Genomic DNA, 21,279 nt, shown 5'->3' on the forward strand with positions numbered 1-21,279 from the left:
AACAATTTCGAGCATATTAATGAATAATTCATTGCAGTAGTTCACCGCAGACACAAAAAAAATTTATCCCAAACAAAAAACCCAGAGCAGCTTTTTTTGGCAACGAGAAATCTATTTATTTTTTTAGAATCCCAATCAAAACTGAAAAAATTTTCATATGACACCTCGTTTAAGCCCGTATGAATTTTTTTTGGCATTCACAATCGGCTGGAAAAAATCTGAGTGGTCGGAATCAGAAAAAATATTTGATTATATTCTTGAGATTTTCCGCAGTAATAAAACAATGGAGAAAAAAAGAAATACACTAAATGAAAATCGATCGCACAATCAACAGATAAAGTATGGGGCTTTGGTTACTCTAGTTCACACTAAATTTATAATTTTTGAAATTTTTAATGTTTATAAATTAAATGTCATCGTTTTTTTTCGCGGGAGGATGAGGCTACTTAGTCTCATTTGGTTAACCAATGGATTCCTCAAAACTAGGCTTGATTCTTAAAAATTATTTGAAAAAACTAAATCGTGCCAATTTATTTCACTGCTTTTTATGTTTGAGCTACTTTTTTTAAATTAACGCTTCACATAAAATACTTGATATAACTAAAAATTAGCAGAAAAAATACTGAAAGTTTTAAATGGAACAATTTTCCAACCGCTTCAACTAGCAAAAAAAATGGTTAAATATCTTTTAAATCTTCAGTGAAAAGGCTTAACTATGACATTTTTTAGCCCAATCTGATCTAAATTTTTGGTAGCTGGTAATGCGCGGGAAAAAACGGCCTTAAACTTAATTTTTTTTATTTTTCTGTGATTGCATAAAAAAGAGTACTCGGTTTATGTTAACGGCTTCAAAGTTCTTAGTACAGAAGATGTTAAAGATGAACTTTAATGTGAAGCAAATGCAATTTTTCGAGACTATTGATTTTTGGGTTGTAGTATAAGCTACGCGATGATGTCATCTCAATTGGTGAAGCCAAATGTGGTCAATTGGAGGAGAACAATACAGATGATGTCATCTGTGTTTTTCTTCTCATATTTTTACACAAATGCGTGTTTTTATCAGAAGCTGATACGAGCTGTTAACCTAATTCATTAAGTCACATCAAAAAGCGGCACATTTTTAGTACCCCTGAAGCTAAAATCTGGCATCATTTGTTGCTTTAATGTTTTTTTTTTAAAGTGGGTTACAATTGGAAGTTGCGGCTATGATTATTTTGTAAAACATTTTCGATTCTATGCAGAAAAGTCATAAAACAAAAAAGAAACAATGAACATGTACGACGTGAGACGTGATAAAAGTTGTTCTGTGAAGGGTAAAAACATGTGTGATTAATTATCTGATGTCGCCAGCAGTAAAAAAAAACTATACGAATGTTTCTAATATTTAATTGATGTTCATAATAATTTTCTTGCCTGAAGGAGTTGAGCGTTTCTAGTTTGATTAACGGTAAAAAAGGATGATTTTTTATCCAAACTTGTCAAAACACTTTAATTTATCACATTTTAATTTAATGCTTTATGAGAACCAAAAATTTGAATAACCCCCTAGCCCTCCTCTCTCTTTCTTTCTTTCTTTCTTTCTCTCTATCTCTATCTCTCTCTCTTTCTCTCTCTCTCTCTCTTTATCTCTGCAAATCGATAAAACCCTAGAAGTGGATAAACTCAGGTTGCAGATTAAAAACGCACACCAACCTTTCTAATCCAAAACACTAATGAATGGCATAAAAATGGTAGCCAGAAGTCATCTGCCTCCGATTTCTAAATGGGATTTGAAATGGCGTAAAAACGATTTTACCCTACTCCATGTTTCCTTCCATTTTTTGAGGGCCTTGCGGGAAAAAAATCTTAAAATAGATTCTTTTTCTCTTAAAAGTTTTTTCAGTTCTCTGTTCAGAGCAATCATAAATAAATATTGGAATGGTAATCGTAAGATATCATTTTAAAGCCTTTTCATACTGATTCGAACAACCTTAATTTTTTCAAAAAAATATCCCAGTGTCGAAAAAAACTCGTATACGTTTTCTGAGTTTCAGTTCATTTTAGAGCGAGTAAAGCAAACAAAGCAAGCGAGCAAACTTTATATAGAACGATAGGCAATGGAATTTCAGGCTTACTCCAGTCTTGGTAATAAAAACCGTAGCTTTGCTAATAAAATCTTCAACAACTCAAAAAGTATTTACAAAAAAATGAAAATACATTTCAAATTAAATAAAAAGTATGATTGACAAAACTAATGCCCACTTTGCCTGTTTTCTTGGGGTTTTCTAATACGCTAAATTTTACGCTTTTGTCGAATCTTTTTTTCACGAAGCGCACAAAAAAATGATATCTGTTTTTTTTAAGATATAGTCGGAACAATATGTGCTACTTGTACAGCAAACGACAATACCTGTTGTTCTGATCATTTAAGAAAACAGGCGCTGACTGGATTCGAGCCAAGGCCCTAAGCCGTCAACTAATTTTCGTAACTAGTAGTTAAAATTAAGTTTTCAAAAAAGTAAGCCTTTTTGCTGGAGAATTGAAAGCTGCAAAAACAATTTAGTGGTTTCATTAAACTAGCTGTGATTCAAAAAAGTTTATATTCCGATTTGATAACGCTTGCTAGTCGCAAGCGTCATAATTTTGTTTAGCAATTTTTTACGTTCAAATACAGAAGCATTTTTTACGCAAAGTTGAGACCATTATTGTTCTGTAAATCAGTTTCGGAACTTAATTCAAATATTTTTTTTTCGATAATATTTCGAGACAAATGGAACAAAACGTCCTGATAAATCCGTATTGTCGAAATTCTTGCCGCAAGAATGAAAAACGGCAGGTTCAAAGTCCAGTAAAATCTTTTCGGTATAACACTCGGATGCATTTTTCACAAAATTTCGAAGCAAGAGTAGGTTAATTTTATCAGAAAAGAAACATAGATACAAATTGCTGCAATAAAGCCTTGGCACGGTTAACCGGTTAATGAAAAAATGACCGAGTAAAAAATTATAACCGATGATTTTTTGGGCAAAGGAGGAGACTATTTGCTTGTTTCGATTCCCGCAGTTTCACGCTCTTGCTTGGCATTATCTGCAAATTCCGGCAGTTACTGCGAGTTCTGACTTCGAAAATATAACTTGTCACAAACGAATGTCTCTGAAAACTGAGGTTGCTGAAATTCGAATATTTCTACATGGGATTATCAAACGACATTAGGTCGAATAAATTTTTTCTTCAAAAGTCTTTGCTTTCTCCAAAAATTAACCGGTTAACCGGTTCATTTGCATCGTTTAAACGGTTACTGAATAAAATTAACCACTATAGGCCTTAGCTGCAATTCAAGGTTCCAGAGGTTCTAATAAGCGTCAAATAATTCATCAAGGCATTTCAGGGTCACCATAACTTTCAAATTACAACCACCTCATCATTTCTGTCACAGCAGTTGCATTGCACGTGTTCCTCTGATAATTTGAGAAAAATGGCTGTAATTTTTAGTGGACTCATTCACTGTTTTTGCTTCAAATGAACTTTGTACGAACCAGTTTTACGAAACAATTTCCAGATATTCAGTTGATTAAAAAAACTTTCTGGTGTAAAATACACTTCTTAGTCTGGCGTGATCAATACGACTTTTTTGTAAAATAAGCCGAAATGATTCGTTCCATTCTCTCACTTTAGAAAAAAAGCTGGAGTAATTGTGCGCACGATAAATTTTTAGAGCAATTTTTAATGAACCGCAAAAACAGAAAAAAACTTCAAAAAAAATTAGGTTTACCAAAATGTCTGTTCTAAAACAAGACATTTGATTATTGAACTATCAACCAAAAAAAACTTTCGATGCAAAAACAAAACCCACTATTTTCGAGCAGACACCAATTCAGCTAAATTTGATTAATTTTGACAGACACACATGGTCGGATTTATTTAATAAAAAAGGAGTCGCGCTAAGTTTGAGCTTAATTTAATTTACAAAAACTTACAAAAAAGATGAGCAAAAATACAAAAAAAAGTATCTTCTAAGCTCCTCTAAACGAATTCAAATTCAAGCGTTTTGAAGCAAATAAAACCTTCAATTTTGTTCAACTTTCTCAACAACAAAAAACATCTGAAAAACTCAATAATTAAAAGATTCATATTTAAGAACAATTTTTTTTTTACAAAAAAAATTTTTTTTTTGAATTTCATGAGAAACAAACGAATTGAAAAATTCTGCAACATGAGTTGGCGCTGATAATATCTGTACAATTTTTTTCCTGAACTAAATCGAGAAACAAAACTAAAAATTTTTTGCGGGCAAAATTTATCCAGAATAAAATTCCACGGACAAGCACATTCACCCGAGAAAAGTGAGCCCACTGAGCCACGAAAATATGCTCATGTTTAAGCTTATATCCGTTTCATCCCAAATAGGTCATCTGGGTTGAGTGCCCATGAAGAGATCAATTCTACTTCCATCAAGCTACTTAAATCAAAACATAAATTTTCGCTGCAATTATCTAAGAAGTTTGTGGCATCACAATGTTTCGTCGTAACTATTCTTAGACGAGCTGTTGCTAAAAAAATTCAGACGAGCTTTTGTTCGGAATCAATTTCAGTTTGCAAAATGAAAAGAATACCAATTAGATACAATTTTTTAACAAATCCTCTCGAAATTTTTTTTATCAGATGTAATTTTTTTCGTTCAAAACAATTAAAGTGTGTGCTATGCAAAATAATTTTTTCAAATTTTACATTAATATTTTTCGAATTAAAAAAGATAATTTGAAAACGCTCAGCAAATAGTTCGTTGTTGCAATAATGTCATAAAAATTTTTCTCGCTGACTTTTTAATTCATTTCAATCACAATTTTAGATAATTTATGCCATAATGAGGATAATAGATAAAAACTTCAAAAACTAACTATAAAATTCAGCAATATTTTTGAAACTCAACTACCACTGCTAAAACAAATATTTTACACAGAGCTGCAATTCTCAAACACAAATATGAAAACGTCAAAATGTCTGATAAGAGCCTAAGAAGATCAAAGAAGACAGGAGGAAAGAAGGTTGAAATTGGGCCTGGAAACTGCAAATTCCGCTGTGTTCCGGAATCAAACAACCCAGCCTCGAACTTAAAAGTCGCACACCCTTTGAGCCTGAACAAGTCTTTAAATTTGTTCTAAGAAATACTGGAGGCCAGCCAAAGCTGGAAATAACTGTTTGATAGTTTTTGAATTTTTTGTACTGATGCGGGATGAAGTAGGTAATTTCAAAAATTTAAGAATTGGGCTTCCCCAAAATCTTAGTTGTTGTTCTATTAAAAAATGAGTGAAAATTTTCGTGATTTGGAATTTTCCCACAAACCTTTTTTTTGTTCAAATTTTAAGGCTTAGCATCTCATGCACGGAGGAGTCTCACAACCTGTTGCCATGACTAAACCCTTGATACCAGCTTGAGTTGTTTTCGAGAAGTCAAAAAGTTTGAAAAAATGGACAAGAAATCCAAACATTGACTTTTCTGTCCGAGAGTCAATTTTTTGTATGAAAAACATTTGGGCGTAACTTTTTGTTCTACCCATTGAAACTAAAATCTCAGATTTGAAACAATGGTTTTCGAGAAAATAATCATCAATAATGTGAAATAAGAGTCCAAGATTTTAAGTTCAACTGATAGAACAAGTTGTGGGGAGCTCCCCTGAACAAACGGCTACGCCCAGAACTTTTATACAAAAATTTATGGCCATCATAAAAGTCCAATTGTAGAATTTAAGACCGTTTTTATACAAAAAGAATGACTCTCGGAGAAATCAATTTTGTGACCGTTTTTTTGAATTTTTTCTCAAAAATTACCCTTGTTTTAATGGGTGGAACGGGTTGTGGGAAGTTCCCTGCATCAGCGGTTATGCCCATATTTTTTTACACAACAAGTTATGGCCCTCGAAAAAAATAAATCTTTTGATCGTTTTTTGAACTTTTTTTTGACTTTTCTCGAAAACCTCTTTTTCAAATCTGAGATATGGTTTCAATGGGTGGAACAAAAGATTATGCCGAAATGGTTTTTACTCAAAAATTTTGACTCTCGGATCTAACTGATACGTTAGTTTTTGAGAAAGGTCAAAAAGTCTTTAGAAGTGGTCTAAAAACCGACAATTAGACTTTTCTGAGAGCCATAACTTTTTGTTTAAAAAGTTTGGGCGTAGCCGCTTATTTAAGGGAGCTTCCCACAATTTGTTCTATCCATTGAACCCAAAGTCATAGATTTGGGAGGTTAGTTTTTGAGAAAAAGTTTGACAAAATTTCGTCCACACACGTTTTCGAAGGCTGTAGAAAGTGGGGTAAAGTAAAATGAGACTAGGGAATTATGCAGGCACAGAGGAGAGTTAGCAGCATTCTCATTGGTACCAATTGTTTGGAAAGCGGTAGATTAGTTTTTGAGAATAAATTTTTGAAAAAAATGAAATAACTTTCAATAGCGTCTAAAAAATCAAAGGAAAAAAACTTTAAAAAACCCGATCCCATACATTTTCATATCAAACAAACAGAAAAATCATTGCCACCTATAAACGAGTCTGAAGTGATAACTAAGCTTAAAACAGCAATTTACAGAAAAAATTAAATTGTCCCAAACACCACATGATTTTACCGAATGTACATCTGGCCGGATTTGATCGCTGGACCAAAAATCAATCTTAGTAGCTTGATATACTCAAGTTATTCTGATGATTTCTTTGCGGAGTTTTTACCGGGAAAAGTATAATACCCGGTATTAAAATTCTCGCTAATCGCAAAAATTCAACAAGGAGTTCAAATGCACTTCTTAAACACGTGCAGAAAGCAGCTCCAAAGGTATATAAGAAAAGGTTGAAATAAGCCTGAAATAATAAAACTTATTTGTTATTCGAACCTACGATCTCGAACTTTGCAGACTCACTTCCTCTCATATGTATTACGGATACCTAAAGGTTTCCTTAACAACCACCAATAAACTAGCCACACAAACTAATAAATTACCAATTCCAAGCAACGAAAAAACATAGCCAATTAAAGATTGGAAAAGAGTAATGAACGCTAGTACACAGAAAAAAAACAGGTGGTTGAAAAAACCTCAATTTTCGGATTTCAAAGATCTGCCCTTTGAACACTTGGAATTTCTAGAACAATTTATTTTTAGCGCTTTTTTGATAACATGAGAAAATTGGATCAATAGGTAAAGGTTTTATTCCGCTACGAAATCTTAAAAATAAATTCCACTTTCGAAACTAGAATTCGTTCGTTTTTTCGCGCCAATTCACATTCATATTTGGAGAGTGCTATTTACGTCACTTTCAGCAGATGAATTTCAATTGAACTCAAAAACTGCATTATACCTAGGTGCATCAATATTTAAAGATTTTTTCCTGAAAAAAAAAACAAAAATCAGCAAGACGTATATGAAAGTCTTCACAACGGACATTACGCTTAATAAATTGTTTGCTAAAAACGACATTAAACTTTCGACTAATAGATTAGGAGTCTCGTCTTTCCATCTGTGCCACGGTTGTGTTGCTTGAGAATTGGCAAATTGTAGCCACCAATAACGCAGAACAGATGCTATGAAATTTCCAATTCTACAGCTCTTGATAAAAGCAAAACGTCCAACAAATAAACATTTTTGAAATTAACTGGTTAAAAAAAAGAATCAAATTTTTACACTACGCTGACTTATGTTAACAACCCGTTAACTGAAAAAAATTTTCCTTTTTAAGATGCTTTAGAACATCTGAAGACAATTTGTCAGAAGTTATCCTGAACAGGCCCTCAAATTTGCCGTGATATTGAACAGTAAGCTGCATCTTGAGCAGAAATGTTTCCTCAATAAAAACAGACAGATTAACTTCGGTTGAATGACTATAAATCTGCCTGCTATCGTCATTTATCGTTTTTGCTGTGAAATAAGAAGTGTCTGAATTCGGAACAAGTATGTCTCCTCATACTAATACACTTTGACAAGCTCTTCTAGCGTAAAACGTAAAAAAATCCTCATTTCTCAAGGTGAACATAGCGTACAGACTGTTAATGAACAAGGATACCAAAAAATAGTGGTATTTGACGATTTTTCGAAATCGGGAGAAAGCACATCCTTGAAGCTCTAAATTTCTTATTTCCTACTCTTTTCTTTTTGACTTTTTATCATTACGCTAACTCAATTAAAGAAAACGGGATCAACAGAAAACCATTTCATTCCAAAGAAAACAAAAGCCCAACTACGAAAAACCAATTTTGAGCTTGATTAAGTTTTAGAAACTTTTTCCTGAAAAAAAAATCAAAAACCACACGACCTAAATAAGTGATAATTGACATTGTTCATTACCACTCAAAAACAAGGCGAAAAAAATGAACTATGGTGATTAAGGTATGTACAATATAAAAGTGAGTTTTATCTTGAGTCTAGCTTGAAAACTGGCCAATTTGAGTACTGAGGGTGGAACTCTATTTTGAACTGCAAGTGGCGCCTGAAGTCTTCTGAGTTTTCTTCCTTTTCCTCTCTGGGCCACTTCTGCAGAATGAGGTTTAGCACAATTAAGTTATTGGAGCTGACCTTGAACATGAGTTCGACCTCGTGTGGCACATTACTTGCCCCCTGAAACAACACTAATTCTGATTAGTGTTGATTTAAAAAGTATAGAAGTATTCATAATCGAAGAAACGCTGTCCCTGCGCGAGAGCAACATAAAGATAGCGAATGGATATCTTCAACTATGTCCCTTTTTGCAATAGAGCGGGTTAAAAATAGTTATAGAGATCCTAAATTTATATGGTGGTTCCTTTCTTGCAGCCTGTTTTAAAACAAGCCAAACCAGACTCTAACAACTGAAATGCCGGGCAGAAAATGGTGTCCGACTATTTGTCATGTTGCTGACCAAAGAACGCAAAAATCAAGTTGGCTTAAGTTACAACACATTACCGCACCCTGATGTCAGATAGAAGAGTCTTGGCGTCTGAGAAGCTCTCGGCTGCCTGTTGCAGCACCCTTCTGGGCTGCCCAGAGGCCACAGCAGTGTGTCCTGATACCGCCGCACAAAACATCTCGTAGCTCGGGAAAAAGTCTGCGTCAAGGGCTATGGGCGCAATGCGACGCTCAAAGCGCAGCTTCTCATTGTCGAAACATTTCTCCTCCACTACCTGAGAGATAGGATCAAAATCAATTATTAACGCAGAGGTTAAGCTAAGCTTCGCGCCACTTGCGATACAAAAAAAGCCGTTAAGTTGAAAAAAAAACATCCAAAAAAAAAATTCGAAAATGCCAAAAAATTAGATCTATCAGAATGAGCAGGGCTAGTTTTGAAACAAAAACGTGCCAAGATAATATAATGAACAATAAGCATCAAATTAAAATTTACAAAGCTGCAATAAAGCAGAAAATATCTTAGCGGAAATCCTTTAAGACGAAAAAAAATTCAACTAGACTTATAAAAATGTATTAAGTCCCCCTCGCTCTCAAAACACATAAAAAACTTTATTTGCACGTCAAATGAACAAATATGAGGATACTATATGAGTCGATCTAATATAGGCCGAAATATTACGCCCAAAAAAAGGAAAATAAATAACAACGGCGGAAAATTTTTTAAAAAAAATTAAGACTAATGAAAAGTTATTAGGTCCCCCTGGCCCTCAAAACACATATAAGCAACACAAAATTCGCTCGTCGAACGATCCAACGCATTATGAGGCACCTAAGTTGAAATAATATATGTCGAAATCTATCACGCCGAAAAAAATGTTTTAACAAATCTAGTTGGTAAAATAAAACCAACATAAAAATAAAATTTAGCAATAAAATGCTAACATGTAATTTACCGGTGCATGTGAGCATTTTATTAGCGGTAAATTTGAGTCTAAGAGAGGCTTCAGGGAAATGAGTCCAGATGAAAAGAGCCGTGAACAAAGTTATTTACGGGGGAAAATCTAGTACCCGATTGCAACACCATTGAATTAGAGAAAACTGGATCAAAGCGTAATTTTTTTATACTACTGGGAAATCAAAAACCCAAAACCACCTTCGGAACTAAGCATCATCAACCCTTTTTAGCGCCATTTTCCAATTTCGTTATTGGACAGCATATTTTGTTTTTCTTTTAGCAAAAAAATGAATTGAACTCAAAATGAAATCAAATCAAACCACACAAAAACAAACCGTAGAGACAAATTTTAAAACAGTGTTTTCACTTCGTTCATTTGCAAAAATTCAACCGAAGCAATTCTAGATATTGAATCGACTGTCAATCCAATCTCAGTCATGCCATCCTCTAATTCCATCTTAAATTTTTTGAATGCCCTTTAAACTTTTACTCACTGGCAATTTGGCAGCCGCCTTCAGCAAAACGAGACATTTGTAAAATCCACAAAATATTGACAATAAACTTTGGAGGTATTTGAGGTTGTGTGCCTGTATTTCGTACAGATGGGCCGACTGCGTGGCCATTTCGATTTCCTTCTGTCGCATCTGCTTTTGTTGTTGTTTGTTCTTTTTCTGATTAGACGACCCTGATGCATTCTGTTGAATGTGATCACGTCTTTGCACTTTGAAGAAGGGCCTCTCACTAGTTGGCACAGTTTGGTATTGCTTCGGCTGCGACATTAACTCATCACTGAACTTTTCTAGCCTCTCTTTTTGCAGACTACATGACCATATAAGGAGAAAATCTGCCAGGTACCAGAATATGTAGATCAGCTCATGCTCGCTGTATAACTCCAACTCGAAACCCATGTATATAAACTGTTGCATCACGTTCGATGCCTGGACACTCAACCAAGAATACACTCTGTGGCACTGAATAGACTGACTCTGCTGCTGCTGGCTCTGCTGGGTGGTTTTGTCTGTCTTCAGCTTCGGGTAGTGTGAGTTTAATGCATTGTCCAGAGCAATACAGAGTGGTTCTAAGTGGAACAGCTCTTGATTCACTCTAATCAACTGTTCTCGCAGTCGTGACCGGTTCTTCCCGTAGCACTGAAGAAAAAACTGATCTACTTACAATGCAAACCCCCCAGCCCCAATATGGAATCTACAAAGAATATCCACCCCTTTAAATAAAAATTGTTAACTTAGCACTAGAGCGCTCTATTGGACATTTATTTTTGTTGTATTCTGATTGCTAGAAAATTCGACTGACTTTCAGTACTTTCCAAACCCCCGTTCTTTAAGGGGGAGATCGTCAAGTAATTCGAAAAAAAAAAACACTGTCATAGACAATTGTGTCATTCGTATAGGGGTAATTCATCATGCAACCTGTCTACTCTCTGATGTTCGCATATCTTCTTACCTTGATGAATTGCACTATAGCGTGTGTTGAGTTGGACAGAAACTGGCTGACAAGTTTTGATATTTCCTCTGATCCAGTCGTGGTGAATGCCAGATGAGACACCGAACAACTAATGGACTAGAACATCAAGCTCAATATTTTGACGCGCATAATATTTTTTTTTCAAATGGAGACTAAATTATCTAGTTTATTGAAGCAGCAACGCTAGCTTTAGTACCTTTGCCATGAATTCCTCTAAAGACACCCCAAGTAATGTTGGTTTGTGGTGGTCCAGATCAGTCAGACCCAGAGATCCGCCGCCACTGCTTCCGCCCACAGCGTTGGCACAGTTGACATCGTGAAACAGCACACATTGCACAATTGATCTCTCTAGGAGATTCGACTTCGCACTACTTGATATCGATGACACAAAATTCAGCACAGTGGATAATGTACAGGAATTGGCTGATGAATTGCTGAACAGTTGACATGATTCTTTGAAGCTAGTTAAGGTAGTAGTGAAGTAATCGTGCATTTTGGTCCAAGATGCAAAAGCTGCAGCTTTGGGAAACGTTGGCGGCAAAAGATGCTGGTTTACTGAAAAGATCGGATTCATTGGCAAAACATAAAAATATCTATTTTCAGCTTGAACAAATTTACTCAATTAACCACAACTAATTAACTAACTACTTAATTAACAACAACTAATAGAAAAAACAACCATCATCAAAAAATTACGCAAATATTTCTAAATTCGCCTTTTCCTAGTTGCAAAGATATTGCAAATAACAAACATAGCCACCAGGGGTAGGATAAAAGTAAAAGAACAACGAAAGATTAAAATCCTCTTTCGAAACTAGAAGTCGATCACGTTTTTCATTAAATTTACAATTCTGCTCTGTTCGATAGTTGAGTTCGTCTTCCTTTTAACAAAGGACGCGAACTGAGCTCAAAAAAATCATAAGTTGACCCACGATAAATCAAATTTGAGTTTTCCTGAAAAAAAATCATCAAGACCTATATCAAAGCTTTCACTACGTTCATTCACTTATAAAATAAGTAATTTGAAGCATTACACCTCTCCTTGCCAGAAATGTTTGCCTTATGAATAGGTTACTCAAAAATTAAATGGTGATTTCACAAAATGAAGTTTCTTAAAAAAATTTCTGATTGAAAAATAGAGCATTTTTATTTTTCTGAAAATCAACGAATTTTTGAATGCTCAGGTCTGACTGAAACTCCCTTATTCAAAATTTTTCTCAAATTTACTTCATTTACACCTTAAATTATGGTTGCATATTTAACTGCTACACCTATTTTGCATAATTTAAGGTAAAAAGTGAACTAAAAATATCACTACTGTGATCTTGTATCGGAAAAGAAGTTTTCTGAACTCAAAAACTAATACTCACTAACAATTTTCATCAAATCCTCTCACTTTACAGATTCCTTTCGTAACTAGTTCCAGGTCACGCTCTCTCGCATCATCTGTTTGCTTGAACTGTCTTAACTTGTCAAGTGTCTTCTCTAACAACTGAGGCATTTTTTTCATGTCATTCGAAGCTTGTTGAGTGCCACCTTTCAAAACTGAAGAGCAAGAGGCAATGAAAGAATGGATGAATGTCAACCTAATAGACAATTGCTCGCCAGAAGAAGTTTTCAACAGTTGGCTCGAGTCACTTTCGGCCTTCAGTTGATTCAGCAAGACCTAAAAATATTACCTGAACTTATAAAGGATGAAATCATTTCTGATTTAAAGATAGTTTCAAAGGTTGGAATATAAGAGACGCATATAACATATGCAAAAGCTAAGAGAATATTATTAAGTATGTCACAGATATAATAGGTTATGTTTTGGACCATTTAACCTTTGCTGGCAAGGAAAAACATTTGATGTCAGCCAAATTACTTTTTCATTGACATGCGAGGCCAGACTGAGTCCATATGTCATCAAATAAACGTCTTCTTCTTCGAAGACAGCAGCTGTGTTCAACATTTCTATGCACTTGTCCAGAACCCGCAGCAGACCCAAACAAGCCACTCTGAGAGAACTGTTTAGTATATTTGCAGGTGTGTGCAAGAAGGTACACGTGAACACTGTCTGAGCCAATGAACTGCCTTCCAGGAATGTAACCACCGATCGCAATACAGTGTCGATTATCTCGACAATAGTACTGCTGGCAACATCCGACTGATTCAATTCGTCCCACACTAGGACATCAACGTTCTTGTTCTACAAACATTTAACAAGCTGAACACTCTCGGGATATTCTATAATTTCACACTCGATACATAAAGCGTGAGAAATGTAGCGGATTAGCATTACTTGCGATACAAAGGTATATGCCAATGAAATAAAAAACTGAACATGCCACACAATTCATAAACTAAAAACTTTTAAAGTACAATTCAGCGATTCTCACATATGATTCAGCCTATTAGACAAACTACTTTAAATTATGCCTCGAACCATTTCGATTATGGTAAGGGTGCCGAATCCATTTATTTCTTAGCTTACAACTGAACGACGTAGTTGTTTTTCTTAGCTCGCATGCTGCGTATACGGGCTTCTGGCACGGTTTGATTGCTTGGTTGTTTTCCGTCTTCCTAGTTAGTTTGACGGTGCTCGGTTGGTTGTCAATCGTTTGTTATCAGTACTTTGGTTCAGTTGAAACAGAGATTGACTTACTGGTTTCGGCTCGTCTTGTGGCCAACAAGCACGGTGACTCTCCCGAGCTGCCTCTGTGAGCCATGCTGTTAGCTGAGGTTCAAGAACACAGCAGCTTTGATGGAGTCTTCCAATAAACTGCGCGGTCTGTCGGTTTTTGTTGACAGTTGATTAGTCTGGGGAGGCACATTTTTGCATGGAGGGCATTCATTTGTCCTTTGAGGATCTATTATGCTCATAATGGAGTTTCGACGTGTACTATACCCGGAGCGTAGTTGTGATAGAATGTGCCTCGTGATAGTTTGGGTCGATCCTTATTGATTTTTGTTGGGAGGAATCCAGTACCTTTGTTAAAGTTGCAACAGATATATCTTGACACATCATTCCGATGAATATCTCAATGCTTTTTTGGTATTCAACCATGTTGATTTTTTTTTGCTTTCATCCATCCAAAAACATGTCAATTTCATCGCCAAAGCGATCTTCCAGTGTTGGGCGGATCTGTCTGGACTCTCTCGTAAGTGTTGTATTGTGATCAGGTCATAATGTTGACTGCCAACAAGAAACTGCTTTGAGAACACGATGTGAGCCTTTACTTCAAGAATTTCTGTTTCGTTATGTAAAAGGTTGGTATCAGACATTTTCACGTTTCCAGTGATTGCACTGATAGCAATGTTTTGCTTCACCTGGATATTATTCCAACTTGTTACTAATGGCTGTGTCCATATTAGTGCTCCGTTATTAAGTACACTGCGCCAATGGCTATTTAAATAACACTTAGTGTTTCTATCGAGCAACCGCAATTAGTACCAGATAGAATTCTAATGATGTTTTTACGTTTCTGAAGATTTCCACATGTGTTAGTGATGTGTTGTGAGAAATTGGACATGCTATTAAATGTTACCCCAAAAAAAATTTGACTGGGTCTTCAGGGGGATAGTTTGACCACTAATTGATAGCTGTGGGTCAAAACGGCGTGATGAAAATCACTTGATGCTACTTTTGTTACCTTTAAAAACAAGGAAATTTAGCATTCTGATTGCTTAAAAAACAAGTATAGCCAGTTGTTGTTCAATAGCACAATATATACAGACCTCATTTATCTTCACAAAAAAAATCTTTAAAAAACTAAAGCTAATAACCGAAAAAAAGAGCCTGAAAAATCAAATTAGTCCGGAAACTAAATTTCAGACCAATGTTGATATTAATTGATATCTGAGGCACGACCAATAGTGCTTTCCTGGTGTACCTAAATTCGGTCGGTAAAAAAGTGCACCCTAAGCAATAGTTCGTTCCCATTTAGTGAAGTGGTCGAACAATAAATAAAAAAACAATTTTGTACAAAAACTAAGAGCTTCCGAGTTCCCAGTTTTAGCTGATATTTAACTTTCCTTTTGTTTATGCAGCTTTTGGAAGCACAATTGATTCGCCAAGTAAATTAATCGGTCTCTGAGAATTCTCCACTAAAGAACTTCCAGTATATCCCTGAGAGTTTTTCTTTAAAAGTTTGTAAACCAATAGTACCAGGTCAACTACAACACACGCAGCGAATTTGTTGAACAAAAAAAAGCACTCAAAGGCAAAAGTGGTTTTTGAATTTGTTTCGCTTTAGTTCGGGAATATGGAACGTTTTTCGTGGTCAATCGTAACTGAGGTATCGGGGAATGAAGTCAAATGGTTGCAGATATTGCAGTCGTAGTTGTATTGCAGTTACAACTTTATGAAAGAATATGAGATCGTGCGTCTCGTGATACAACGAGAACGACAGTAATCGGATTTTTTCGAGTCGTTACTTGAAGGAGATTGATGAACAGTTAAGGATTCATCCACTAGCTTTCTTTGTACGCCTTCATTTGATTTCAGTTCTGTCTTCATACCTAGATCTGTACCATATAAATGGTAATGTAGCCAGAGTAGGCGTTTAGCTATGATAACATAGATGCCAGCTTATAAATGTCTTCTGAAACTCGCTGGCTTCTGAAACTCGCTGCTCAGAGTTAACAATCCAAGAGATATACTTAAAACCAGAACTCCACGACCTCTATCAGTATCAGGTTCCAAAAGTTCGTTGTCGTTTATGTAGACTTTGTTTGGACGAGGAGACGATTTGAAGACTAATTTATGACATTTTATATGATCCAGACTCAACATACCTGGGTTTGTTGATAGCAGCTTGTAACCATCTGCATAGCCAACAAATTTGGCATTTATGCCAGTTGGTAGATCATTGAAAATTCAGAGACACAAGAAAAGGGCCCAAAATGGGTCTTAGGGGAAGTCTCTGGTAGCATTTGGCCAGCCGCTGAATTTTTTTCCTTCGTACCATTGCTTGTGATTTTGAAGATAGCTTTCAAGCATTTTGAGGCGTTTCTAGTAAAACAAAAAGCTGACAGTTTCTTGATCAGAAAACCATGTTCTACTTGGTCGAAAGCTTTCTCGAAATCAGTGTATGTTGACAAGATGATCAGTTTTGTCTTTTTCAGTTAGGCTGCAGACTTCGTCAAGAATCTATATCATTTGTATTGTTGCTGATATTTTGCGTCAGAATCCAAATCCACTTTGACGGAGCTGTCTATAATCTTGAGTTGATATTTTGTCAAATATGAGTCTTTCAAGAACTTTCGAACCCGAGTAAAGGAGACTGATTTACCGATAATTGGCCATTGATTGTTTGTCACCACACTTGTATATAGGGCATACTTTTCTTTGCCAGATTTCAGGATTATGTGCCTTTGTAATCGTGTCGAAAAGGTGTGGCGACCTTTTAAAAAAAATTTGCTAGCTTAAATAGTCTGACGTTTCTTTAATTTATCGGGCCCCACAGCTTTGGTTGCCCTTAATTTCACAAGACTTTGTTGTGAATGCAATGCTTATGATGACAAGTACCATGCTGCTGACGTGGACCGGGAGATAGCCAGATTTGTTGAACACGCTTTGAAATTACTCATTGAATGAATTTGCTAAGTCGCGAGTCGTTATAGACAAACTTGTTCATTCCAAAGCAAAATCCTTGGTAACCCCCATGTTTTATAGTACTTTTCAGATGCTTCTACAGCATCGCAAAGTTTCTTCCTTCAAAAAAATGCCCTCGAAGCACACATTGACCTTCCTCAATTGCGTCTTCTACGAGTTCTTCCATTTTGGTCGATTTCATTTTGTAGATTCGCTTGATCGATTTTCACTTCTCCACAAAAAGCATTTAATTTTTCATCAAGTTTGATGTTGGCGGTGTAGTGTAATCCACGGCGGAAGGCTTCTTCGGTGATTGGTTTTCTTACACAGACAAGTACTCAAGCTTCTATAAAACCTACTGTACCACATTTCTACTACGTGATCTACATTGCTACAGCAGTATGGCTGAAACGGTTTATCTACAACTTCTCGCTCAATATTCACCCAGTTAGCAGCATTGATTGAGAGAAGACGGAAGTCACATAATATAGTTCATTTATTATCTATTATATATTTAAATGCGGGCTTCACTATCTCGCCATGTTTAAGCTTTTTCAACGTATTTTTTTGCATGTTAAGCTATATCGTATATTGCAATGGTTAAGAATTTTTTTTTTCGATTTTCCGATTTGATTTTAGTGGTTATTTTACCGATTTTAAATTAAGCAGCCCAATATCGAATTAGTGCTTGCAAATTTTGCCTCCAATTTTGAATGCCCGAATCATTTTAGTTAACGAGATAAACTAAAATGATTGCGAATCTTGCCTCCAAGTATGACTGCTTGCGAATCTTGCCTCCAAGTATGATGGCTCATTTCTTTGTAGTTTTTGAGATATGACGTTTTTTGTGATTTTTCAAAAATTTTCAGAAATGTTCAGAAAGTTTAAATTAATTATTTTTCAAAATTTGAAATTTCCAACGCTATAGTTCGGCGTTGTCAGGGTACTCTAAAGAGTTGCAAATCTTGCCACATGCGACTGCTAAACGCGACTGCTCAAATGCTTTTAGTTTCCGAGATGTGACGTTTTTTGATTTTTTCAAAATTTCTCAAAGAACTTATCTAAAGAAATTCAAAAAATTTGAAACTACTAACTTGATGAAGATACAACCTTATTGTCAGCGTACACCCAGGCGTCTAAAATCTTGCCTCTTAATTTGAACGCTCAAATCCTTTTAGTTTCCGAGATAAGACGTTTTTTTTTTTCAATTTTTTTTCGGGAAACAGGTTTAAAAAAATTCACAAAATTTTAGATTCCTAACCCTATAGTAGGGTGCTCTAAGGGACTCTCAGTGGTTGCAAATCTGGCCTCCAAATTTCTCCAGAGGCCCATTAAGTTTTCCAGATGACGCTTTTAAAATGGGAATAAAAAAAAATAAAAGTTCGAATTTACCAACCCTGTAATTGGGTGCAGTCAGAGTACACTTCAAGTTTGCAGATGTTGTTTCCAATATATGCGGTTTTTCATGAGCTGTCGAAAAATTTCCAATCACCGAAGGTGCGTTAAACGCTAGTCCTGATTTATTTCTGAGTTTTTTGTCATGATATTATGGGTCACTTGGAAAAAGTCGGGAGAAATTTCTGCCTTGCTATCTAAATAATGAGTCGTTTCAAATTATTCCAAATGAGATCCGTTTGATTACAAAAAATAATATCAAGATTATTTTTTACCAAAAGAATCTGTTGTTAATTCAGGCTGGGACCGACCACTCACCCATAACCACAAAAAGGTCAATTCACTCTTAAACTTAAATGTCATGTTACCCATTTTTCACACTTGTTTCTGCCAGTAGAGGAAATTTTTAGTTTCATGTGAAATTTTGGGTAGTACACCCTTCATAGGATTGAAATTTGGGTGAGTGATCCTTTCTTAATTTTCGGACAAGCGAACCCCCATAAAACTTTCGGATGAGTAACCCGACGTCAAAGCAGGCGCGCGTAATAATGGTTTACCTTGTTCGACAACAAGCCCGAGTCCATTTTTGAGTCCATCAATTCAATCCCAGACATGGCTTCAAAGAGAGTGAAATTCGGACAATGTATCAATTTCCCCAGTTGAATATGCTCACATGATGCCAAAAACTTCTCAGTTATGTCCTCGCCTTCAAAGGTCATCATTCCTTAAAAAAACTAACAAAAAGTACATAAAAACTAATGAGAGTGAGTCAAGTTAGTGGCATAAATACTAATGAATTTGAATCGAAAATCGTGTCGCACCTAATTTATCTTACTTATGCCTCTAAATTTTTTTCCCATTGATCTGCAAAAAAAACATGAGTTTTGAAAGCGAAAACATTCGTATTTTAACAATTTTATCGAGAGGCAGAATAAAAAAATTATTCATCAAAGTGTTCAATGTTTATGAAATCAATTGAAAAATCTTGCGACAAGATTCCTGTCGCATGCCTTAGATACTTTTACCTGTGAATTACTGGATAGGCCCGTACCAGCTGTCATCGCTTCACCTCCCAATTTCACTCAGCTAACGACACACAAGTATGCAATTTCCCAATTCTAGATACAACCAAACCGACGGACAAATCCAAAGGCGTTCATTCTCTCGACGACATCATCAAACAAAAAACAGTAGAACAGGCACTTATTGAGAAGCACCCACCATCTCAACCAATTGATGATAACTATATTTGTAACATTCGCCCGGAAGTACATACCGACGGAACATAAAGCTAGGTTGTAAAACAGCGTCTAAACACAGCTCTACATGCTTTTCACACTCTTTGCCAAAGTCAAATCTTTGAGTGGTCCTTTTAACATCGGGTCGACAGAAACGTTACTGTGTAACATTCGCCCGGAAGATACATATCGACGGAAAACAAAACTAAGTCTTAAGACGACTGGCTAACGTCTAAACAGAGCTTTGCATGCTTTTCACCGTCTCTACCAAGCCAGTACTTTCGGTGGTCTTTTCTAACATCGGGTCGACAAAAACGTTACTGCTTCCGGCTTCGGTCAAAACACTCAAATTAACTAGATTACATGCAGAAATAGTGAGCTCATGGCTGGGTCTCAGTATCCCCAGACCACGAGGTCACTCCTAAAAACAGGGCTACTACTATTGATTATATTACTATTGTTTTTGTTCAGTAGATAAAAATCATCATCTCCATCGAAGATGGATCAACCCTTTCCCCCAACTCCTAGCTTCTCATCCTTATCAAAATGAATCCAGATGTTAATTAAATTCAAATCAGGACATGACAAGAAGCTAAAAGTCTATATAACAGGCTAAAAGTTTCAGTCCCGAAACCCTTCCGGATTCTTGAATCCACTGAATCAAGCTCGCTAATCTTGACTTCCTCTTAATCCGGAAGGCTGTCCTCCACCCTTCACCGTTGTCTGCAACGGCCCTGCAACTATTGTAGCGACACAATAGTTGCAACTCGGAGTGTTCACTGCTATTTCTGCAATCGGCTATTGTTTTTTCTCACAATTTTCGTACTTCTCGTCCGCGCAACTAGTGTTGTTGTGTTTTTCTTTTACTTCTTTGCCAAAATTGTTGTGATAAACTTATTAAATAGTTTCATGTTGGAAATGATCGGAGATTGAAACGACGACTTCCCTGACAACGGAACGAGACCTCGCTGGCTGTACTCAACGAGTGGGAAACACAAACAACAGAACGAGCCACTGCACACTCTTGACGGAACAGGATTCCCAGGCTTTTAACTGAGATCACGTTCAGACCAGGAAACCCCGTACGCTCTCCCAAGGTGAACTAGCCCCTCTGCCTTTTCTATTCCCTCTCATTACTGGGTTTTTCCTGGGTATACTATATTCGAAGCATGTCTGATGATACCTTGAAGAGCGCCATCCGCGCTTTCAGTGGGAAAGACTATTACCCAACTATCGCCCAGTTGGTTTGGGCGTCGGAAGACGATGTCAACAAAATACTAAACGGTCAACAAAAGTCAAGTCTTACATGCCTCCTTCGCCAGTGCCTCTCACAGCTGAAAGAATCTTTGAACAAAGAGCAAACAATGACAGATATTGTATCTACACTCTCAACTGGGATAGGCGAACTCAAAGCATGCATTCCCAAAATAGAGTCATCAGTTGAAAGAGTCAGAGATGAAGTTGAATCGGTCAGAGCTAATGTGACTGAAATAAAAGCAGCGGAGCGAAGCGCGCCGCCTGTACAAGTACCAACGCAAATTTCGCCCGAGTCGTCTACCGAAACGCACCTCTATCAAATCAGACTTGATGGTCTACCCGAACTTGATAACAAGAACCCAGCGGAAATTATTAAAGCTGAAACAGCAGCAGTTGAACGTGTATTCAACCATTTGTCTGAGCATCTTACCATATGCAACTTGAAGCGTCTCGGTGCTTACAAAAAAGAACGAAGCCGACCCAGAACTCTTCTCATCACTCTGCCACGTGTCTGGGATGTACGAAAAGTA

The 21,279-nt window shown here is 36.3% G+C and overlaps 3 protein-coding genes across 8 annotated transcripts in view; 2 read left to right on the forward strand and 1 right to left on the reverse strand.

The window, feature by feature from the left end:
- LOC134848911 (protein SET-like) overlaps nucleotides 1-21,279 on the forward strand; it is a 229,324-nt gene that overhangs the window by 150,309 nt on the left and 57,736 nt on the right. The window contains exon 1 of one of the 5 annotated variants that reach the window (XM_063866461.1): nucleotides 20,371-20,395. The exons of 3 other annotated variants lie outside the window; for them this stretch is intronic. The gene's annotated coding sequence lies outside the window, so the exon portion shown is untranslated. Of the gene's footprint in view, nucleotides 1-20,370; nucleotides 20,396-21,279 lie in introns of those variants that run through there. One more of the 5 variants, XM_063866462.1, reaches the window with a different exon arrangement.
- LOC134848909 (beta-catenin-like protein 1) overlaps nucleotides 1-21,279 on the forward strand; it is a 183,865-nt gene that overhangs the window by 70,717 nt on the left and 91,869 nt on the right. The window lies entirely within an intron of this gene.
- LOC134848908 (N-alpha-acetyltransferase 35, NatC auxiliary subunit-like) lies at nucleotides 8,259-20,241 on the reverse strand. Of its 2 annotated transcripts, XM_063866456.1 has the most exons (9): nucleotides 19,280-20,241; nucleotides 18,812-18,978; nucleotides 13,149-13,472; nucleotides 12,656-12,947; nucleotides 11,478-11,836; nucleotides 11,261-11,377; nucleotides 10,294-10,947; nucleotides 8,907-9,119; nucleotides 8,259-8,577 (listed from the first exon to the last, which is right to left on the reverse strand). In XM_063866456.1, the coding sequence occupies exons 2-9, from the start codon at nucleotides 18,974-18,976 to the stop codon at nucleotides 8,374-8,376; spliced, it is 2,328 nt and encodes a 775-aa protein (XP_063722526.1). In that variant the 5' UTR covers nucleotides 18,977-18,978; nucleotides 19,280-20,241; the 3' UTR covers nucleotides 8,259-8,373. The 2 variants fall into 2 exon arrangements, with proteins under 2 accessions (XP_063722526.1, XP_063722527.1); XM_063866457.1 differs by lacking the exon at nucleotides 13,149-13,472.

The sequence above is a fragment of the Symsagittifera roscoffensis genome, chromosome 6, assembly GCF_963678635.1.
Source record: "Symsagittifera roscoffensis chromosome 6, txSymRosc1.1, whole genome shotgun sequence".
In the NCBI taxonomy this organism is placed as follows: Eukaryota; Metazoa; Xenacoelomorpha; order Acoela; family Convolutidae; genus Symsagittifera; species Symsagittifera roscoffensis.